The sequence below is a fragment of the Abramis brama genome (assembly GCF_963993115.1).
Source record: "Abramis brama genome assembly, chromosome: 2".
Taxonomy (NCBI): domain Eukaryota; kingdom Metazoa; phylum Chordata; class Actinopteri; order Cypriniformes; family Leuciscidae; genus Abramis; species Abramis brama.
In genome coordinates this window covers 5126250-5148833 of record NC_139964.1, presented here as the reverse complement: position 1 = coordinate 5148833, position 22584 = coordinate 5126250, and the positions used below count along the sequence as shown (strand labels likewise).

Here is a 22584-nt window from a genome sequence, read left to right as displayed (position 1 = left end):
TAGTTTTTTTGGCTTTCTTTGTAACAAGTTATTGTAAAGCCCACAAACTCACGTAAAAAGCAAAGATTCAAACCGCCCAACTAAAGCCAACACAATTTCCAAAATTCCTATAAAACATCAACATCTAAACCTCTGTTAATTGTCAATAAAAACTTCTGTAGACGTCTGACAGAAATAAAGTCAGTCTGGTTAGTAATAAGTGAAGCTGGTAATGCTGTTTGTGGAGTTGTTTAATCCTCTTCTGCTGAGATCTTCACAGATTGAATCTCTTCTTTTTATCTTTAGTTGATTTAAGGCTGTGACTAAAAGTCAGTTGTAGTTCTTGTGTTTCTCTTTCCTTCAGTGATTCTGCTTGTTAACAGCAGGTGTTCATCACTAATGCTCAATAATCACTTAATTAATCACTGAATTATCTCATTAACTTTAACTAGGATTCAGAGTTACTATAACTCTCTTTAGAATGGGACCAAATGTTCTCTGAGCGGAGTTAATTCAACCCTAGGGATTTTACTGTGTAACTGCTGAAAGCTGAAATAGGTGGAGAGATATTTAGGAAACCCGAGTCAAGTGTTTAAATGAAATTGGTCAAGTCTTTGGGATTTTGGTGAATTCAGAAGGGGGTGAATGTAACGACTATTGATTTGTAACTAGTTTTATTTATTTTTATTCACACAAAATTTGAATGTTTTCTGTTGGAAATTAATATGGATATGTGAGAAAAGAAAAGGAAAAAAAATATATTACTTCTTAATGAGTTTTGCGTTTGTCGCTGTTGTGATGTCATTGGCACGTGGCCACAGTAGGTCTGAGCAGAGCGAGGAGCAGGCTTGATTACTCAACCTTGATTATATGCAATGATTTAACTGCATTTTCCCAATTCATAAAGATAAAATAACCACTGAACCAGCAATTCGACTCCAGTCTTTATTCAGCATCGCACCACCACACCACACCACACAACACAACACAGAGGGGTTGATGAGACGTGACGAGAGACACATGGGCGCGTCCAGACCAGCTACACTATAGGCTATTGTTATTATTATTTTATGCAGCCCTACACGTATGCCTAGCCTGGAAATCCAGACCTAAATCTGAAAGATCAATGGTCTGGCGTCGACTAATGAAAATCGGCCAGCTCGAGGGGCGGCACTAAGCATGCATGTGAAAATCTCACTGCACGCCATTAGATAACACTACGACCAATCACAACAAGCCCCATTCGCTTAGCTACCAGCGGAGCTAACTGGTAGATTAGACTCTTGCCGTATCCGGTCGGCAAAACAGCAAAAACGCCCTTCTTGCAAAGGAAGGATTCGAGGGCCGTCTTCTGTTCCTCTTTTAGAGAAAAAGCCAAGTCTAACTCGTTCATTGTAACGGCCAAAGACGCTTCAAACAACTGGTATTCATCCATAGCCATAGCAATGTTTACTAATGACTTAGACATCACAGCGTTGTCGTCATCAGTTTAGCTCGTCTCTGGCCCGCCTATATCAGATAACCTGATGTGATTGGTGCAGCTCGGATACAAGGGCATAGTTAATGAGCATCATTATTACTCAATGCTAGAGTGACTCGCTGAGCAAATTCAACTTGTGCTCTCGCGAGAACTCTGGATTTCCAGGGTATACTATAGTATATGCCTACAAAGCACAACAAATCTGGTGTTCATTATATATATATATAATATAGGCTGCAGATGTTCAGTTGGTGGGAACTTGGCGCTGAATATTTTAATTTGTCATGACAAAACAGGCAAATGAAAGTTGATGCTCTTAAGATTTTTATTTTTTCAGACAAATACAAAATAAAAAATAATAACTGGAATGAAGAAAAAACTTTTATTTACTTTACTTAATTGTCATTCATTTTACAGATAATATGAAATAAACAAAAATGAATAGAGTGAGAATAAATTTTTACTTGCAGTTGAACATTTATTAGTTATGTCTGCAGTAAAATAAATGGTTTACAAAAAGTTGTTAAATTGGTTTCCCATTCAATGTGATTTACACTAGTCAATATGTTTTCATAACATTAAGACTCAATTCAAATGGAAAGTAAAATGTATATAGCAATAGAATTCTATTTTTATGTTTATAATTCATTGAAATACTCTGATTAGTCAGCAGGAAATAATTCCCAAATCCCTTTAAATAGCCTATATGTATATTTATATTGATTATAAAAGTCCATCCCAAAGAGCTAAAGAGTCTCACAAAGCTATTCTACACTGCTGAATAGCATTGAAAAGTTTCTAGTTCTCTAAATACTTCTTTGCTGCTTCTGCTGCTGCTTCTGCTGCTGCTTCCATTGCAGAAAACGCAGCTGCTCCTCCTTTGGCCCCTGCAGATACAGCTCCTGCCACTGCTTCTCCTGCTACTGCTAGTCCTCTCTTTCCCACTTCTGTTAGCTTCTGCTCCTTCCTAATCTTCTCTTGAGCTGCTTTATACATGTCATTAGTGTAGTGCTTCCCTCCATTAAAACTGACAATTGTTTTTATCTTTTGCAGCAGCTCTGTGACCTGATCTCTATTATCTCTGTTCTCATTGTTGAATGTGTGATATCTGCCATAGCATATCTGAATTAGCTGCTGTAGATCTTTGCTTTTGCTGATGTATTGCTCTACAGGTTTACCATTCAGGACATCAGCGTGAGTGAACAGCACAATGGTGTACTTTAGAGCATCTTTTCCAAAGTTCTCCTCAATCCATTTCACAGCATTTTTCTCCTCCTCTGTGAATTTCACACCCAGTCTCAAAACCAGCAGGAACACATGAGGACCAGGAGCAGACCAGTAGATACACTCCTCTATTAAAATCTTAAGGGTTTTATGATTGACTAAAGTGTCAAACAGACCGGGACAGTCAGTAACTGATATGGTTTGTCCATTCACAATTACTTCTTGTTTCACACAGGTCATTGAAGCCGACATCAGAGAGTCTTTCACCGTAAACGCTTCTCTGTTCAGGATGGTGTTTCCTGCTGCGCTCTTTCCTGATCCAGTTTTACCCAGCAACACAATCCTCAGATCTGTTACAATGTAAAAGGGTTTTTGTTGGATTAATATGAATTTTGTTAGATAATATAAATATGATTACACTGTAAAAAAAAAAAAAAAAAAAAAAAAAAAAAATCATGATTTTAATGGTAAAAAAAAATAAAATAAATAAATAAAATAAAGAAAAGTCGTTACTTGCTTAACAGTATGTACCCTTACTATATATAGTGAACAACTGTAATAGCTGTAATAGGCATTTCATGTAATTGTACAGTAAAATACTGTTAAATGTACGGATTTTGGAAGTACACTGTAAAAAAAACCTTACCGTTGCATTTACCGTACCTTACCGTAAAAAATAGGGTAGTAATATTTTAGGTTTTACGGCAGTGATCTAAATATTATGGTAAAAAACTGGCAGCTGTGGTTGCCAGTACTTTCCTGTAAAAAATATGGTAGAAATATTTTAGTTTTTACGGCACTGAACTAAAGTTTACAGTAAAAAAATGTCTGCTGGTTGCTAGTGCTTTACCGTAAAAAAACACGGTAGTAATATTTTAGGTTTTATGGCATTGAACTTCAGTTTATGGTAAAAAAGAAAAAGAAAAGAAAACCTGACACCTATGGTTGCCTGTAATTTAAAAATATTGTATTACAAACCAATTTGTCATAAAAGTTATTTTTGAGAATTACCAGAGGTTTAGATGTTGATGTTTGATTGAAAATAATAAAGTTTGAAGTCACCATTATTGGAGATCAGTGCTTCCTTTAGTTGGGCTCTTGACCCTTGAGAAATGTTTAATACTAATATATTTCATGTTTTTGAGTATAATAGCTCTGAGACCCTACAATATGATAGCAGTGACAAACAGATAATCTGAAGATCCTTAAAAACACATGATGTACAAAAATGTTTTGAACTACTGTACAATTAAGACCAACACAGACATCAAGAATCAGCGTATGAATCTCAACAACGGTGACAATCAACAAAATAATCAGATAAAACTCTGAACATCACAAAACAAGTTACTAAAAAGTTGCAATAAAAACTTCAGCAAAAATAAAAGCAGAAATTCCAGTGTTTTTCCTGGGTCACAGCTGGTTATCGGTGATGGCCGACAGACACAATCATTTATTAATATCCTTTTTTTTATTTTTGAAGCTGTGATTTACCTTTTGATTTCATAGCTTTGTAAGATAAAGTTCTTCTTTGCTAGACCTGATAATTATTTTGGTATATGATCACATCAATATGAAAAAGTAGAATAAAAAATTAACAGTAAAAGTTTTATTTTAACTAATAATCTAATTTTCTACCATATACTGGACAATTTAATAAAATTAGCTGCAAGATAACAATTTGCTTTTTTGGTAATGTTTCCTTACATTCTCATTTGATTCAGGTGTTCTGAATATATGATTTGTTTGTAAAATACAGCTATTACATACATGAATTGTTTGTTCATGTTACTTCACAGTGCATTAACTATACAATATTAACTATTACATAACTATTACATACAACTAATATAATATTAACTAAATACAACTTTTGATTTCAATATTGTAGGTTACTAGTAAATGGTGAAATTAACATTAATAAAGATTAATAAATGCTGTAGAAGTGCAGTTTATTAATAATTAATGTAGTTAACTAGAGTTTAATAAATGGTGCCATACTGTAAAGTGTTACCGATTTGTTATACATCGATTCAGTGTTGGACAGATCAGTTGTTTTAACCATTCATTAAAGTGAATCGGTTCAAAGGAGTCATTAGTTCGCAAATCGGACACGTTCACGTTGTGGGATTATCCCGGCAGTATGATCACACAGAATTTGTGTCAACACAGAAAAAATTTCATCACAGATCTCTCCTATATCATCACATAAAATACTTCAGTTTATTATTTACTCTCCTTCTCAGTTATTGACTTAGCATACCTTTTTTCTATAAACGTTTACTAATATTTCAGTGAAATTAACTTCTTTCATATAATAAATCTGACTGTTACATTTTACAGTATATAACTGTTTTTCCTTGATTTTACAGTAATCTACTGGCAGCTGTGGTTGCCAGTAAATTGCTTTTTTTCTACAGTTTTATGCCCTAAATTAATTTACAGTTGATTACTGTTAAATTACGCTTCACTCTGTTTTTTATTTTTATTTAACACATTTAACCCTTTTAACCCCACTGTAAAATCTTCACTTGTGTGTCCACACTACAGAGTGTAGGAGTAACACTGAAGCAGTGTTGAAGTTAATGATATAATTCAGTGATTAATTAACTGATGATTGAGCATTAGTGATGAACACCTGATGTTAACAAGCAGAATCACTGAGGGACAGAGGAAAAACAAGAAGATAAAAAAAGTGAAACACAAGACCTACAACTGACTTCAGCCACAGAAGACATTAAATCTGTGAAGATCTCAGCAAAGGAGGTTTAAACAACTCAAAAAATAGAAATACCAGCTTCACTATTACTAACCAGATTGATGTTGCCATTATGGAGATCAGTGTGTGCTTTAGTTGGGCTCTTGACCCTTGACTTGGGCTCTTGACCCTTGACCCTTTTCTTTGGTTGCTGTAACTGTATGTTTCTAAGACACGTTTATTGTAGCAGTAGCAAGGTAAAAAAAAAAATGAGATCTGTTGTTACTGATTACGATCTCATCACATAATGTTTGGATCACTGATCTCATCCTGTATCTAATCCCTTAGCAAAAATCAGAACATCATACTATCTGAACATCATAATATATGCTACTAAAAGTCAACACAAACCCAACAGCAAAAATAAAAGCAAAAAAAAAAGAAGAAAATAACCAGACAATTCAGCTGCATAATTTATTAATGCTGCAATGCATGCTGGGAGTCATAGATGATTGTTTTGTACTATGGTGGTACCCAACATGCATTGTAGCATGACACTTTTGATTGTCACCATTGATGAGATTCATACGCTGATTCTTGATGTATGTGTGTGTCTGGCTGATCTAGAAGTTCAAAATGTTCAGAGCATAAACTCTTTAATATTTTCTGGATGTCAAATCACAGTGATACAAAAATCAAAAATAACAAAACATCATCCAAATAAGAACATTAGACAATAAATGAGATTAGTGAATCAGACCACTAGATGATGATGATAGTGACCATTAACAAACAGTCATTGTCATCTGATCCTTCAGATTTTTTGCCAAAGCAAATCTATTTTTAAGACACAGATATGGCAATCAAAGAAAAACTAATGTTCAAAAGTCAAGGGTCAAGAGCCCAACTAAAGAAAACACTGATCACCATAATTGTGACATCAAATGAAAATAAAATGACATCTAAAGCTCTTTCACCTTTTAATAAGAGCTTCTGTAGACGTCTGACAGAAATAAAGTCAGTCTGGTTAGTAATAAGTGAAGCTGGTAATGCTGTTTGTGGAGTTGTTTAATCCTCCTCTGCTGAGATCTTCACAGATTTAATGTCTTTAATCTTGATTTCAGATTCTTTTTTTGTTCTTCTTGTTCCTCTTTCCTTCAGTGATTCTGATTGTTTACTGCAGGTGTTCATCAGCATCTGAATTAACTATGAAATTATTCACTCTGTCAAGGGGACTATATTAGTGAACTAATGTAGGGAATAGTGAATGAGGGTATAGGGTGTGATTGGGAAAACAGCCTCTGAGTGTCGATTTTAAGCACTGTTAATTCACAGTATATTCCTGTAGGCTACTTTCTCGAAAACAACTAATATCACCCAGAATGCATTTTTTCTACCGTATATTACTGTTTTAATGGAAAAGTAACTGTTTTCATTTGTATTAAAAGTAGCATATAACTACACTGTAAAATCCAACAGTGATTCTAAGACTTTTAGTTAACTTAATGTTTTAACTTAATTGTAAAAATCATATCTGTACAATTCACATACTATGCCTTTTTTACTCAGAAACCCCAAATTAAGATTAACTGATTGGTTTGAGTGCCATTTTGTCAAGCAAAAAAAAAAAGTTTTTTGAGGCGAGGCAATTCTTCATAGACTTTTCACTAATTTCCTTCACTTCTGCGGTTCTCTTTCTCTAGTTGCATTCACTCATTTCCCAAAGTCATCTTAAATGTTATTGTCAATACAACTGAAAAATTTGAGAGAACATCACATAAGCTGACTTCATAATTTGATGTTGATTTTCCTAAAATGTTTTAGTTTGAACTCACCCTTGTGGTGATCAGTGTCCCCTTCATATTCACACACAGACTTCAACATTCAGTATATGCAACAATGGTAACAATGACATTGAATTATCAAGTACTTTCAGGTTTTTTTAGTTACTAAAACTCTTGTGTAAGTGAGCTATTCTAACTAGCATTTGTCAATACGAAATACTTTTCCAATGTCACTTTACCTGTTTTTTTTAAGGCAATCAGTTTGCATGCTTTTTTTAAGTAAGTCTAACTAATTAGATTTTACAGTATATATACATTATGAAAATAATTGTGACAGTTGTTGTTTTTATACATTATACTTTCAAATGTGATTTTTATACTTTGTGGTGGGAATAAATGCATTAAATTTCTACTTTATTATAGATAATTGTAGAAGAATTACAATCCTTCTTCAAGAAAAATAAGAAAAAAGTTCATCACACACATATCAGACCTACTGTTTATTACCAATGATTATAACAAAATATTTTTAATCTTATTAGAAAACCAAATATTTTCTATCATGAATGTCATTTGCATGAATGTTAAGAGTAAAATGTATTATGGAGGAAGCTCACCTGGACATGTATCTGCCATTTCTCAATCTTTCCTTTATTTCAGTCTCCACCAGAAAACCCCTGAATGGCGTGAGAAGAACTGTTAATGAATGCTCTTGTTGAGGTTTGATGTAATGTTAAAGGCTTGGCAGCCTAATTCATGATCAATAATAATGTTCTTAATAATATTTGTCATTGTTTATTGGTGTAATTAGTATGCCTTACCTGTGTTGTGCAAATGTCTGTGGACAAGCCAAATGACGAAAAACACAAAGCAGAGTTGTGCTAATGAAGCAAAGTGAAACTATCTCATCTCGTTTTGGCCATCCAGAGTCCGGCTGTTCAGCTGACTTGGCAAACAAGGTTTGTGATTGGACTACTTAACATGGTGCCACAGCAGAATGAAAGATAATATGAAATTTAACAAATGTAATATTTACTCCAAAGTACAATAGATTGCATGCTAAGATTCAAAAGTACAGGAAAGTAGACTTTTTTATTATTTATTATTTTGCAATATGTCTGCAGAGTCTGACCTAATAATGACACATGCTTGTCAATTAAAGGAGTAATCAAGCCAATATAACTTTGCATAAATTCATGTTTAAACATGTAATGATACATTTAGGTTTTGTAAAATTCTTTGCATTCATTTGAAATTTGTTTATATAGATGTTCTGACAAAATAATTGGGTAACACTTTATTTTACGGTGCCCTTGATACAGAGTAATTACTTAATTAGGTACTTAGTAATAGACGTTGTAATAACATGTAACAAAATGTACTTAACATGTAACTAAGTTATGGAACAGCCTGTACTTACAGATTGTAATTACACACATGTAATAGGCAGCTACTGTTACACATGTGTAACAAGCCGAGTTGGATAAGGTTTATAGATACACATGAAGTACACTTAAGTACATTCTTGATACACTTTATTTTACGTAGCTTATACCTGTGTAATATTATGTAATTACAATGTAATTATGAAACTACTGCATGCATTTAAGCTGTGAACTAGTGAGTAAAATCAAACTAAGGCAGAGATGGATAAGGTATGTATACACAAAGTACACTTAAGTACATTCTTGATACACTTTATTTTACGTAGCTTATACCTGTGTAAGGACCATCCATTGGCCCAACGACGGAATCCAACGGCCTGGCGAAGGTTTAAAGCGTGTATGCCTTTTCAGCGCTCCAGTGAAGTTCACTTAATTTATTGGAACTTAGTTTTAGTATTACTTTAGCTCTATGCGTAATCTGACTCCAATTTCAAATGATAATCAAATTTAGATCGTATTTCTGATTAGAAAATAATCCTAAACATTGATTATGAATTAATTTAGATCTTTGATAATTCTGATTATCCCATACTTTCAATTATTCGTTCATTACGGACCTAGTGTCGCTTTGAGACGTCACGTCGCGACTGCGCGCTCACGATCACAAACTAGCCAGTCCTGAAATAGTCAGAGGGTGCAGTGCAAGTATTTTACCCTATGCAGTCGCGCACTACAGACCCATAGGCGTAATTTTTTATAATATTTGCAGCGTACAACATGCTAAGTCAGGGAACAGTCAGAAATCAGGAGGTTTTCCTAAGATGTGCCCCATGGTCCATTCAAAGTGCCTCCAGTTTGATCTATTCTGGACAAAGTTTTGCGGAAACACCAGACTACACATTAATCTACTGGAAATAATGATTTTAGAAGAATTCAGAATAAATCAAGGTTATCATTTATTTGTCCGGTAAAAATATATCATGCCAATTACAGAAGTAAATTATTAAAAGCCAATTCAAAAAATATATGACATCATTTACTCAAAGATGACTCTAAAAGTAAGTAATGTTTTCCTGACAGAGACACACAGTAATGTGTCAGGGCTTTCCAACAGGAAAATACTGACATGCATTACTGTGTGGGAGATTCTCCTGGTAAAAGATTCCCAAAGGTTTCTCTGTTCCCTCACCTTAAATACCAGATCAGAACAGAAGGGGGTTAAACAAATGTTGTTTAGAGTTGTTTGGGCCAATCCATGTACCCCAGGGGGGTAGCACCTGGTTTCAGGAGATGTAAAGAGATATCAGCCAGAAAGGAGATACAGGATTCTCCAAGTTCCCAATCTTTTTCATTAAACCAATGACTGCAATGAAATTAAGACCATTTTACCAATCGCACTGTGCCCTTTAAAATGACACCAAACATGAAAAGGAAAACCAACATATTCACAAGATACATCATATGTGATATATAGACATTCTTAATGTACTTTCAGTGCCTTGAGGAGGGAGAGGGGGAGGGAGAAGAGGAGGGAGAGGGGGAGGGAGAGGGGGATGCAGAGATAAGGAAGAAGGACAGTTTGGACAGGCGATGGCCTGTGCTCTGTCTTTGCTATCTTCTGTCCAGGGTGCATTTTACTGCTTTATTGCAGTATTTTGTTTTAACAGGAAAATCAGTTCTTACAGACGGCCCCTGGCCCCTTGGGACAGATTTAGATCAGGCCAAAGGGGACATTTTTGGACATTTTCCTGTTTCCACATTTTCAGTGTTCATAGGGCTGACCACTGTGGTTTGCAGTGTTAGTCGATTGGTGCAGGAATCCAGTCGTCACCTGAAATAACAGCATTAAGACAGGTTGAACATTAAAATGAAAGCATGGCAGAATGCGTCGATGCTGCAGCAGCTGGACTGGGTGTCACATGACCCTCTTGGCCGGGTTTGCTTCCACCTGCACTTGGCTGCGTTGGTATTCAGTCTGTAGAATGATCTCATTGTATCAAGTCTGTTTGCGTTGGTCAGCATAATCAGAAAGTGTCAGTGGAAAGTGTCATTATAACGCTTTGCGGAAACATCTTTGTCCTCCCTAGGATGTTTTAACTGACCATTTGAGAAGTCCTCGGTCACCTTCAAGCAGAAGGTTTCATTTGCCGGGTAGATCAGAACTCCATAGTTGAAGGAATCATTTACTGATGACGCTCCATTGCGTGTGAGACACCTGAACAACTTCTGAATGACCATGCAATAATTGAACACTGATGTATTTGTGGTTATTGTAAGATGATGAAAAAGTTATTGGATAAACACAAGAACACAGATAACAAAACATGATGTACTCAAAAATGTGAAACCCAAAAGACAAAGGTGCGAGTGGTAAATATGGTCTCTTTTTCAGAATCATATATTTAATGAACAGGTGTAATTTGATCACCAAATTCTTCACTACCGCAGTGATCTGGTAGTGGAATTTAGACTTGGTCTGGATAATCAAGGGAGGGTAACAGAAAGTCACCATAACTAGTATATTTAGCAGTATGCATCATTAGAGTATATCACATAATTAAACATGGAAATACACAATTTCATAATTATAAAATTGTCTACATTAGTTGTTATAAGTGCAAATCATTAATGAAACCTAAGGTTTTAATATATTCAATTAGAAAATGAAATGTATAGAAACAGAGATTTAAATTCTCTGGTTTATCTTTGTAATTATCCTCTGTGCATTTGATGTACAGGCTAGGTCACACTCAATAATGCAGGTCTGACTGGGAATCGTTTAGTTGACAGATAGAAATGCCTGCATTTTAGATTTAGCTGTTTTGATATTGTCATTAGTCATTTGTTGGAAACTAGGGGGCCCTCCTGGTTTTCAACAATTGCCAACGACTGGACATAATAAATATTTTGTCCAAAGACCAGTTGTATTAATGGGTCTCAATTAGATGTTTTATGTGGGTTTAAATCAATTGATGTGTGACCACAGCCATGCATGTCCTATGCACAGCACAGTATTTACATACAGGAAGTTGACAAGACTGTAATGCTGAAAAGAAATTATTAAAATAATTTCCCTTGTCCTATATGTATGAAGGTGAATGATGTATTGCATGATGTGAATAATTTTGGCCTGGATAGTCTTATGATCTATGCCAGGTAGAGACGTTCTAAGATTGTCGTATAGTGATGGTGTGTATTGTGTATGTTTGTGTATAGGAGATGGGTGGTGTTTTATCCTACCATAATTTGTGTTGCATAATTTAGTTCCGGTGCTACACCGGGAGGCCACATACAGGAGCTGCTTCTGTAGTGTTATGAGGTGTGAGCGGCCCCTTGAAGTTTTTCCACCCCCATCTCCTAATGTAAAGCTGTGTGTCCTGCTTAAGGCAGGCAGAACCAGACCCTTGCGGAGTCTGGTTCTGAAGAAAGTCATTTGTCAGCCTGTAAGGAAATAGACCTAGAGAGGAAAACACAGTTTAATCTTGAGCCTTTATACAAATTGCATTAAGATAGATGGTCGATCTCAATATTTATTTGATTGCCTTTGCCAGACAGTTGTTACTGATGGCTTTGATCTGTTAAGATTTTACGCCATTAGAAGATCATTTGTTTTTGTTTACAAAGACATGTATCATTATCATGATCATGTTTTTGCAAAGAAAAGGTCAATTAAACAGTGATAATGGTCAGATCTGACTGCTATTGCAGTTAAACTCATACAGTCTGCTGTGTTGTGGGCATTAGGACCCTCAGGTCTGCTGGGGAAATCTCTTTTCATGATGCTGTTTATTTACACTAGCCAGATCTGTGTTCAGAGCAATTAGATCACCAGGTGTGGTGCTGTGCTTGTTTGTTTAGCATTTGGAATTTATGGTGTTATTCAACTCTTGACCATTTGGATCTCTGTGGTCTATAAAGACTTTAGATTTTCTGCCTGATATTTACATTTCACACAACTGTACATGTCCAGCAAAATACCTTCCCTGATCAGATTCCATGTGAGCTGAAGCTCCCAGAGAGGAGTTTTTTTTAACTCTTGCACCCCTTTGTTTGTGGTTTTGTTGCAAGAGAAAATTAAAATTTGTACCTCCCCTTGTTACTGGGTTAAAGATCTGTTAGATCAAAATAAAATCATCCTGTGGATTTGGATGGATATTTAAGACATGGCAATCAGGTTGATCATTTTAGTTGGTATATACTGAGCATTGTAATTTCTCTCATTAAAGATTCTTGCCCAAATAGAAGGTAAAGAAATTATTTCTGATTCATTCTTCCTTTCAGTTTCCTTTCTTATCCAATACTTTCTCTAACCATCTATTATCTCCTTCCTCCCAACACTAGTAGTGTTCCTCTTGTTCCCTACAAACACGTACCATCTTTCTACATTCTGATTCTTTCCATTCTCATTAAACATCCTTTCCTCTTCTAACCCATTGCTGAATCATCACGAGATTAAAGCCATTCTTGGCCATTACAATATAATATATATTACAACCTGGTCATAATATAAATTATATTTTATAAAATTGTATAAATCAAACCAATTTCATTTACTGGTCTCAGGGTTTTTTACTGAGTAATTTGTCTAAACTGACTTGTTATCTTCTCACTGATCTTTTTAGAAGGCATTTGGCCCTGCAGCTCCAGCTGTGCTGGCATGAGCATTGTGTACACAGCAACAACCAAACTGGAAACCAGTTACAGCTGCTTTGATGCTGTGAACATTCAATGGACTGCAGGCATTGAGAAACATGGGTCAAATCATTGCTCAATTTAAAGATTTTTGTGACTACAATTTAGAATTGGTCACAATTACCTTGTTTTAGACTGAGATGTTATCAGTTGCATTCTTTTAAGAATCTTCTTTGAATATGAAAGAAAGGTTGGACAAACAGGTCTCATGGAGGGCGCCGAGATTGTTTTATGGTTTGTTACTTTTGTCAGTCTCTTTTGAGACCTCGAAAACATACAAGAATGCAGTGATTGCAAATTCTGATATAAGCTATGCTTTATAAGACTGAGCCTTAAATGGTGTTGTTTAACCCATATATGGGACATCAGTCATGAACTTTTTGACACTATTAAAAGATTTTCAAAGAACAATGATTACTTTGATGTAATTCATATTGGTCTTTGACTAAATTATCTCATCAGATAAGGACAAGCTGTGCATGTCCTCTGAAACTATCAGGCCTGGTTACAAGCCTCTTAGTAACACAATAATTGTCATTATATGCATCAGTTTTAAAATTTAGCGTATTTTTCCAAATTTCAGCCTCTAGGACTTCTGCATAGCAGCTGTTCTTTAGGACTGAGATCATTTTCTCAGATAATTTCTTTTGAAATATTCTAATTGCATTGCACTGTTTTGTCCAACTTTACACTTCACACACAAAGGATTCAAGTGAGACAGTTTTACTTGTAGCTATCTTCTATCTTTTAGCTCATCAATTCACAAGATTTGTTCACAAGTTAGCGTGACCATTTTCTTATTTCCATTATTGCAATGTTGTTGCAGCAAAGCAAATAATTAAATGTAACGACATTATTTACCTCAGAGTTTAAGTTTTTAGTTTTCAACCCTCTGTTGAGTACCAGAATAAAATTTGGATGATGTTATTCCAATTTAGGTTTCATCACTTGTTGCATAGACAAACAAGGAGGTATTTAAAGTTAAAGCAAGGGATATCTTTTCTCATCTACACTGCCGCTATCATGTCCCTGATATGTGGTTTTATCTAATTCTCAAGCCCCACCGGATTTTGCGTTCTCCGGTCTAACTGGGTATGCCGACCCATTCTACAAATGTGTCTATATGAGGTGCGTCTGAATTTTCCCTCAACACTTCTAAAAGGCAAAAGAGAATTGACTTACCAAACGGCTGAAGAAAGAGAAGGACATCTTACTTCTCTTATTTGTTGCAAGTCCCAATATTGCACTGAAAAGACACTCGCAACCTGGAGAATCACGGAGGGACTGTCACCACTTTGTAAGGACCATCCATTGGCCCAACGACGGAATCCAACGGCCTGGCGAAGGTTTAAAGCGTGTATGCCTTTTCAGCGCTCCAGTGAAGTTCACTTAATTTATTGGAACTTAGTTTTAGTATTACTTTAGCTCTATGCGTAATCTGACTCCAATTTCAAATGATAATCAAATTTAGATCGTATTTCTGATTAGAAAATAATCCTAAACATTGATTATGAATTAATTTAGATCTTTGATAATTCTGATTATCCCATACTTTCAATTATTCGTTCATTACGGACCTAGTGTCGCTTTGAGACGTCACGTCGCGACTGCGCGCTCACGATCACAAACTAGCCAGTCCTGAAATAGTCAGAGGGTGCAGTGCAAGTATTTTACCCTATGCAGTCGCGCACTACAGACCCATAGGCGTAATTTTTTATAATATTTGCAGCGTACAACATGCTAAGTCAGGGAACAGTCAGAAATCAGGAGGTTTTCCTAAGATGTGCCCCATGGTCCATTCAAAGTGCCTCCAGTTTGATCTATTCTGGACAAAGTTTTGCGGAAACACCAGACTACACATTAATCTACTGGAAATAATGATTTTAGAAGAATTCAGAATAAATCAAGGTTATCATTTATTTGTCCGGTAAAAATATATCATGCCAATTACAGAAGTAAATTATTAAAAGCCAATTCAAAAAATATATGACATCATTTACTCAAAGATGACTCTAAAAGTAAGTAATGTTTTCCTGACAGAGACACACAGTAATGTGTCAGGGCTTTCCAACAGGAAAATACTGACATGCATTACTGTGTGGGAGATTCTCCTGGTAAAAGATTCCCAAAGGTTTCTCTGTTCCCTCACCTTAAATACCAGATCAGAACAGAAGGGGGTTAAACAAATGTTGTTTAGAGTTGTTTGGGCCAATCCATGTACCCCAGGGGGGTAGCACCTGGTTTCAGGAGATGTAAAGAGATATCAGCCAGAAAGGAGATACAGGATTCTCCAAGTTCCCAATCTTTTTCATTAAACCAATGACTGCAATGAAATTAAGACCATTTTACCAATCGCACTGTGCCCTTTAAAATGACACCAAACATGAAAAGGAAAACCAACATATTCACAAGATACATCATATGTGATATATAGACATTCTTAATGTACTTTCAGTGCCTTGAGGAGGGAGAGGGGGAGGGAGAAGAGGAGGGAGAGGGGGAGGGAGAGGGGGATGCAGAGATAAGGAAGAAGGACAGTTTGGACAGGCGATGGCCTGTGCTCTGTCTTTGCTATCTTCTGTCCAGGGTGCATTTTACTGCTTTATTGCAGTATTTTGTTTTAACAGGAAAATCAGTTCTTACACCTGTGTAATATTATGTAATTACAATGTAATTAGGAAACTACTGCATGCATTTAAGCTGTGAACTAGTGAGTAAAATCAAACTAAGGCAGAGATGGATAAGGTATGTATACACAAAGTACACTTAAGTACATTCTTGATACACTTTATTTTACGTAGCTTATCCCTGTGTAATATTATGTAATTACAATGTAATTAGGAAGCTAATGCATGTATTTAAGCTGTGAACTAGTGGGTTAATTCAGATGGATAACATATGTAGATACACAGGAAGTGCACTTAAGTACAATCTTGATACACTTTATTTTATGTTACATACAAGTAATGTTACAGAACATACACATTTACCATGTGTAACTGCAGACCTTAGTAGCCTAACAAATTTAAGTACTTGTTGTTACATTGCGTTATACTAAGTACTTTCTTACATAATTACAGTGTACCAAGTCCGTAACACGTATGTAACAGACTCGGCTTGTTACACATGTGTAACAGTAGCTGCCTATTACATGTGCGTAATTACAATCTGTAAGTACAGGCTGTTCCATAACTTAGTTACATGTTAAGTACATTTTGTTACATGTTATTACAAAGTCTATTACTAAGTAATTAATTAAGTAATTACTCTGTATCAAGGGCACCGTAAAATAAAGTGTTACCAATAATTGTTATAAAATGTATTTATTAATAGGGAGGTAACTATATAATAATCTAAAAGATAAATATTTATTTTTATATGTTTTCCATGCATATGTTTCAATCAAAATTGAATGTGATTATCATTCAAACTTTGTTCATTTTTTTGTTTGTAGTGTATATTTTTTTAACAATACAAGTACTTTATGTGGTAAACTGTAGACATGGCAAAGTTGCATATTGTTTGTTTTGTTTTTATAGTAAAGAGTTCCTGAATTTGTTCATATTTAAAAGAGACAAAGAGTAGTAATTATTAAAAGTATTTGCTGTGTACATTTGGTGTGTCAAACCAAAAGATTGACTTGAGAGGCTTAAGAGGATCTGAGTTAAATAAAAAAGAAAGACCCTTCTACTTATTGAGAAACTGAAATGAAAACTGGTTTGAACATGAACAGCTCAGCTGCATTTCTTTTTCTCATCCAATTCTCAGAAAGAATCAAATCTAACAATGACTCTATATCCAAAAACCCTTTCTAAACAACCTGAAACTTGAAAAGCTTTGCTGTAAAATGTAAATAAAAGTTATCTCCACCCACAAGACCAAATATTTCTTATGTTAGTGGATAGAAACCCATTTTGCTATAGGACTTACTCCAGATTATTAATAACAAAAGAACAAATGTACTTGAAAGAAAATCAAATGCATTTAGAGTTATAGAAAACCAAGAGAACAAAACGACAGCTGAGATAACATTATACATATACAAAGCATGTACAAAACTGAATGCAAAATGACATCAGTGGATATAACAACAAAATGATTTGATGTTTGTATTGTATGTTTCTTTGAAGTCAACAATATTGCAATGACTTCTGTTTTGAATGTATTTAACTGAAGGAAATTACTAATTTGTCAATTTCATGAATACACTGACATATGTGGCTATGCAGCTGTAGTTTCTTAACAATAGAGTTAGATAGACGCCCAGCTAACAGACTTTTGTTATAAGAAATATTCAGTGTTCTGGGAACGTGAAAAATGTCCAGTTTTCTTGACGTTAGAGGAACATGTTTTAAAAAGGTATAATGTTCCTCAAACGTTCTTTCAACTTAATTTTGATTTAAAATTCAACATTATTGGAACTTTGATTTCTAACATTCCAAGAACATAAAAATGGCCAGTTTCCTTAATGTTACTAGAATGTTTTTTAAAGGTTAGTGTGATGTTCCTGAAACATTCTTTCAATCATCTTTCGAAAGAGTAATAAGAACACAAACTACAACTTTATTCAGACACAGCCTTAGATGAACTGAAGATAAAAGACATTAACTCTCTGAAGATCTGATTAAACAACTCCACAAACAGCATTACCAGCTTCACTTATTACTAACCAGACTGACTTTATTTCTGTAACATGTCTACAGAAGGTCTTATTGAGAATTAACAGAGGTTTAGATGTTGATGTCTTATTGAAAGTGTTTCGTTTGAGGTCACCATTATGGAGATCAGTGTTTGCTTTAGTTGGGCTCTTGACCCTTGACTTTCTTTAAGTTGGTGTTTTATCAGCAATTTCAGGTGTTTATGGAGAATATTTCTGCATTGATAACGCAGATCAACATGTCTGTTAGCTTTCTTTTCCCTTGTTCGAAAAAAAATTCCATAAACATGCCGACGTCTCAAGAAATATCTGCGTACACACGAAACCACTGAATCCGACTCAAAACGTTAAGTATACATGTCAGGCTCAGTAGCTGCTTCTTCTTTTTTTCTTTTTTTACCAAGAACTTTATTGAATAATATAAACAACCATAAATAGCCTGGTACAAAATATGAAATATCTTAATCAGACAGCAGGCAAGCATCATACCATATATATATATATATAAATAAAGAGGTAAAATAAAGAAATAAAAGAAAACACATTACACTACAAGTAAATAATAAATAAAGAAATAAAATAGGCTCAGTAGCTTCTGCAGCACGAACACAATGTAGTCCGCAGTTGTTGTTGTTGTCACGTGACAGCGGTGTCTGACTAGGGCCGACACGTGGGGTGATGACATCAGTGTTTCACAAAATATACAGATTGGCTGTACACATGATAACGCAAGGGTGTCATTTCAGATTTATCCACTCTGGGACCCTGTTTCAAAAAATGGCTTCCCATTGGTCCAATGGTTTTAGGCTCCCAATACGCTGGATCGGTTTGGACGAAACGCTAATACGATACAAATTGTGTACGTTTACAGTTAAACGTGTCTCTGTGTGGACAAGGCCTAAATGAATTCAGTGATTCAGGTCAAATGATGATTATGTCAAAAAATAACCAACAACACCTGATCATCTTTTTTTCTTTGCTTGTCTGGCTGTTAGAGCTCAGTTACAGCAGTCAAACAATATTAAATATTCTAATATTAAAAAGACAAAGGACAACAGCCCAACTAAATCAAACACCGAGCACCATAATGGTGACTCAAAAATTGTGATTTTCTCCTTTGGTGATTCTGCTTGTTAACATCAGGTCTCTTCAATAATGCTCAATCATCCCTCAATCACTTAATTAACTCATTAGCTTTTAAACTAGTTCAGTGTTAATTTAACACTTTTATTTTAACACTTTAACACTTGAGTGTGGTCTCAAATAAACTCCCAGGAGAGTTAATTTAACACTGGAGTTTTTAACACTTAAGTTCTTATTGAGAATAAACAGAGGTTTAGATGCATTTTTATTGTTTCATTTGACGTTACCACCATGGTAATCTGTGTTTGTGATCAGTGTTAGTTGGGCTCTTGACTTTTTAATATATATATATATATTTTTTTTTCTGGCTGCTGTTACAGTGTTTATAAAGCATATTTGTTATGGCAAAATAAGGCGCTAGAAAACATGTGATTTCAGTTAACGATTTGTTGTGATGTAATATTATTTAGTAACCCGTTTAAGTTTATCTCTGATCAAGTCAGTGTGATGTAATTATTTTTTACTGTTAATAATAGCAGGCCTAATATTCATCAACGGTCTGAACTCCTGCATCATTCAGACATCAAGAATAAGTCTGGGAATCTCAGCAATGGTGACAATCAAAAGGTTCATGCTGCAATGCAAGCTGGGAGTTTTGTAATATGGTGACACCCTACTCACTGAATGCGAATAAAGCAATTAAAAAAGGCAAAGACATTTGTTGTTTTTATTTCATATCGATATGTTTAATGACACACATTTGAACAACATTAAATTGAACAACTATACCATTTTAATGCACAATTATTCTTGTCCTAAATCTTTCAATTACTGAATTATTGAAGCATCCTTCAAATACTTGTGCACATTTCACAAATGTGTTTGTGAAATTGATTATGCGTTGCGTGAAATTCTGAAAAAAAAGAAAAATGCATTGAGGATCTACAGGTGTGAAGCGGATAAGTATATAAAGAAGGGGAAAATTATACATTAAGTGGCAGAATTAAAAAGCAGATTAGAGAAACGTCATGAAATTCACAAAAAGAAATAAAACAAAAAGCAGTATACAAAGCATTACTTTCTAAAATGTGTATCAGTGTTCAAGAGTAAAACATCAATATAGTTACATTTTAAGCAATAGAGTCCAACATTGCAACGTATGAATTCATTTCTCATACAGTACATCTAAATTATTTGAAGAATTATGTATGCCCTTGAATTTTGATTCAATAGTATAAGCCCAGCTTGATCTCATGAAATGGGTTAGCACGCATTGTGTTTAGCGTGCAATTTATACGCGAAAACGAGTATTTCCGTGCATATGATACGCACTTTATTGCGTGTTATACCCCCCAGACAGCAACATCGTGTCGGCCCAGTTTACGGGCCATATCTGGTACATGTGAATTCAATGTGTACCAGATGTGGCCCAGATCTGGGCCGACACTATGTTGCTGTTTGGGCCAAGCACCCCACACCACTAATCCTACCCAAGGGGTTTACAGTGCGTATCGTATGAACGTAAAAAGTAATTTTCACACGCGAAATAAATTGCACACTAAACACAATGCTACTATAGAGGCGCATTTAATGAGAATTTAATGGGATTGATAAACCATAAATGTATAACCTTGTGTTCAATGTGCAAAATCCCTGTCAAATAAGACCAATACAAATCTAAAACGTAAGAGTTGTTAGTTCCTGATAAACACATTTACTGTTTGAGTGCTGATATTAGTGTAACAGCTATGCCTCCACATGCTGCTGCGACTGCAGCTACTAGAGATACTCTTCCAGATGTGGTCACTTTCCCTGCCACTGCTGCCGCTCTCGCTGCTCCTGCGGATGCCGCCGCTGCCAGAGCCGACCCTGCCACCGCCACTCCTGCGCTGCCTGCTATAGTTTGAGCTGCTTCTCCTGCAGTTCCTATTGCTTTTTCTACCGTTTCTATCGCTTTTTTTGCAGCTGCTTCTGCTGTAGTTTCTACTGCTTTTTCGACAGCGGTTACCGCTTTTTTTGCAGCTGCTTCTCCTGTAGTTTCTACTGCTTTTTCTACAGCTGCTACCGCTTGGTTTGTAACTGCTTCACTTGCAGTTTTTAATGATTTTTCTATAGCAGCTATAACTTTATCTACAGCTTCTCCTGTGGCTGCTACTGCACTTTCTGCAGTTGTTTCTACAGCTGATCCTACTGCTCTTCCTGAAATTGTTGTTGCTATCACACCTGCTATTTTCACTGTTCCTAGAAATCCAATTCCCAGCACTGCAATGCCACATGCAGTCTTTACCATTTTTCTCTCTTTCTTTTTCTGAGTTGTTCTGAACATCTCAAGAGTGTAATGATTCATTTCATTTTCCTCCATCATTGCATCAATCTTGTTCATCAGTTTTGTGACCTGCTCTTGACTCTTTCTGTCCTCATTGTTGAAGGAGTGATATCTGCCACCACAGCTGTCAACGATTTCCATTAAATTGTTGCTGTTATTGATGTACTCGTCCACAGGCTTTCCCTTCAGCTGATCAGCGTGAGTGAACAGAATGATGGTACGACACAAAGCTTCTTTTCCAAAGTTCTCCTGAATACATTTCACTGCGTCTCTCTCCTCTTTTGTGAATCTCACACCCAGCTTTAGCACCAGCAGAAACACATGAGGACCAGGTGAAGACATAAATATACACTTTTGTATTTCATTCTTCAGTTGCTGTTTTGTCACAGCTGTATTAAATAGTCCTGGAGTGTCAATTATAGAGACGGTCTTTTCACCCACATTTCCTTCCTGTTTCTCACACAATTTATTGGCTGAATGTATAAAATCAACAGCTTCAAATGCTTCTCTGCCCAGGATGGTGTTTCCTGTGGCACTTTTTCCTGATCCACTTTTACCCAGAAGAACAATCCTCAGATCACACACTACAAAGAAAAAAAGAAAGTCTTAATATGTACACAAACATACATTCATGTGAATCAAATGAAAAGAAACATTAGTATTCAGAAGCATCTAGTTATAATTTTGAAAAGTATAAATGCTGATTTTAACAAAATCACTGGAAGTCAATTAAAGTAGTTTAAAAGAAACCATTTAAACTAATAAGGCTTCACTATAGTCTGTGCTTCAGAGAATACACTAAATATAACAGAAAAAGATAAGAACATATAACACCAATCATGCGGAAATAGGCTCTTCTTTCAAACTTTACACTGGAAATTTTGCAGCATTTTTAGTTTGTCCTCTTTACATTTCCTATAATATTCCTTTCTAAACTCAATATAATTGCTGTGTGAATGGCCCTTTTTTTTTGCTTTACTCTCTCCTTTTGCAAATCTGTGCTGTCCAATCAGGTCTAGTCAACATTTTCCATTTACAACATTATCAATGATACAAGATTCATATTAAAAAGACAAAGCATTCAGCATTAGACTGTTGATATTTAAGTGTAAACACTGCTAAACATATTGTTTGGATTCTAGTATTATTCAAAGATTATTGTTGATTTGAGACAATTACACTGTAAAATCAAATTAGTTGGACTTACTTAAAAAAAAGCATGCAAACCGATTGCCTTAAAAAAACAAGTAAAGTAAAATAGGAATAGTGTGTTGCA

General features: G+C 35.3%; 1 protein-coding gene across 1 annotated transcript; it reads right to left on the bottom strand.

The window, feature by feature from the left end:
* Positions 1 to 2257: 2257 nt before the first annotated feature.
* Positions 2258 to 13215, bottom strand: LOC311069794 (GTPase IMAP family member 2; the record flags this gene model as incomplete). The annotated part of the gene is made up of 2 exons (XM_084093235.1): positions 2258 to 3033; positions 13146 to 13215. The coding sequence occupies 2 exons, from the start codon at positions 13213 to 13215 to the stop codon at positions 2258 to 2260; spliced, it is 846 nt and encodes a 281-aa protein (XP_083949361.1).
* Between the last annotated feature and the right edge of the window lie 9369 nt (positions 13216 to 22584).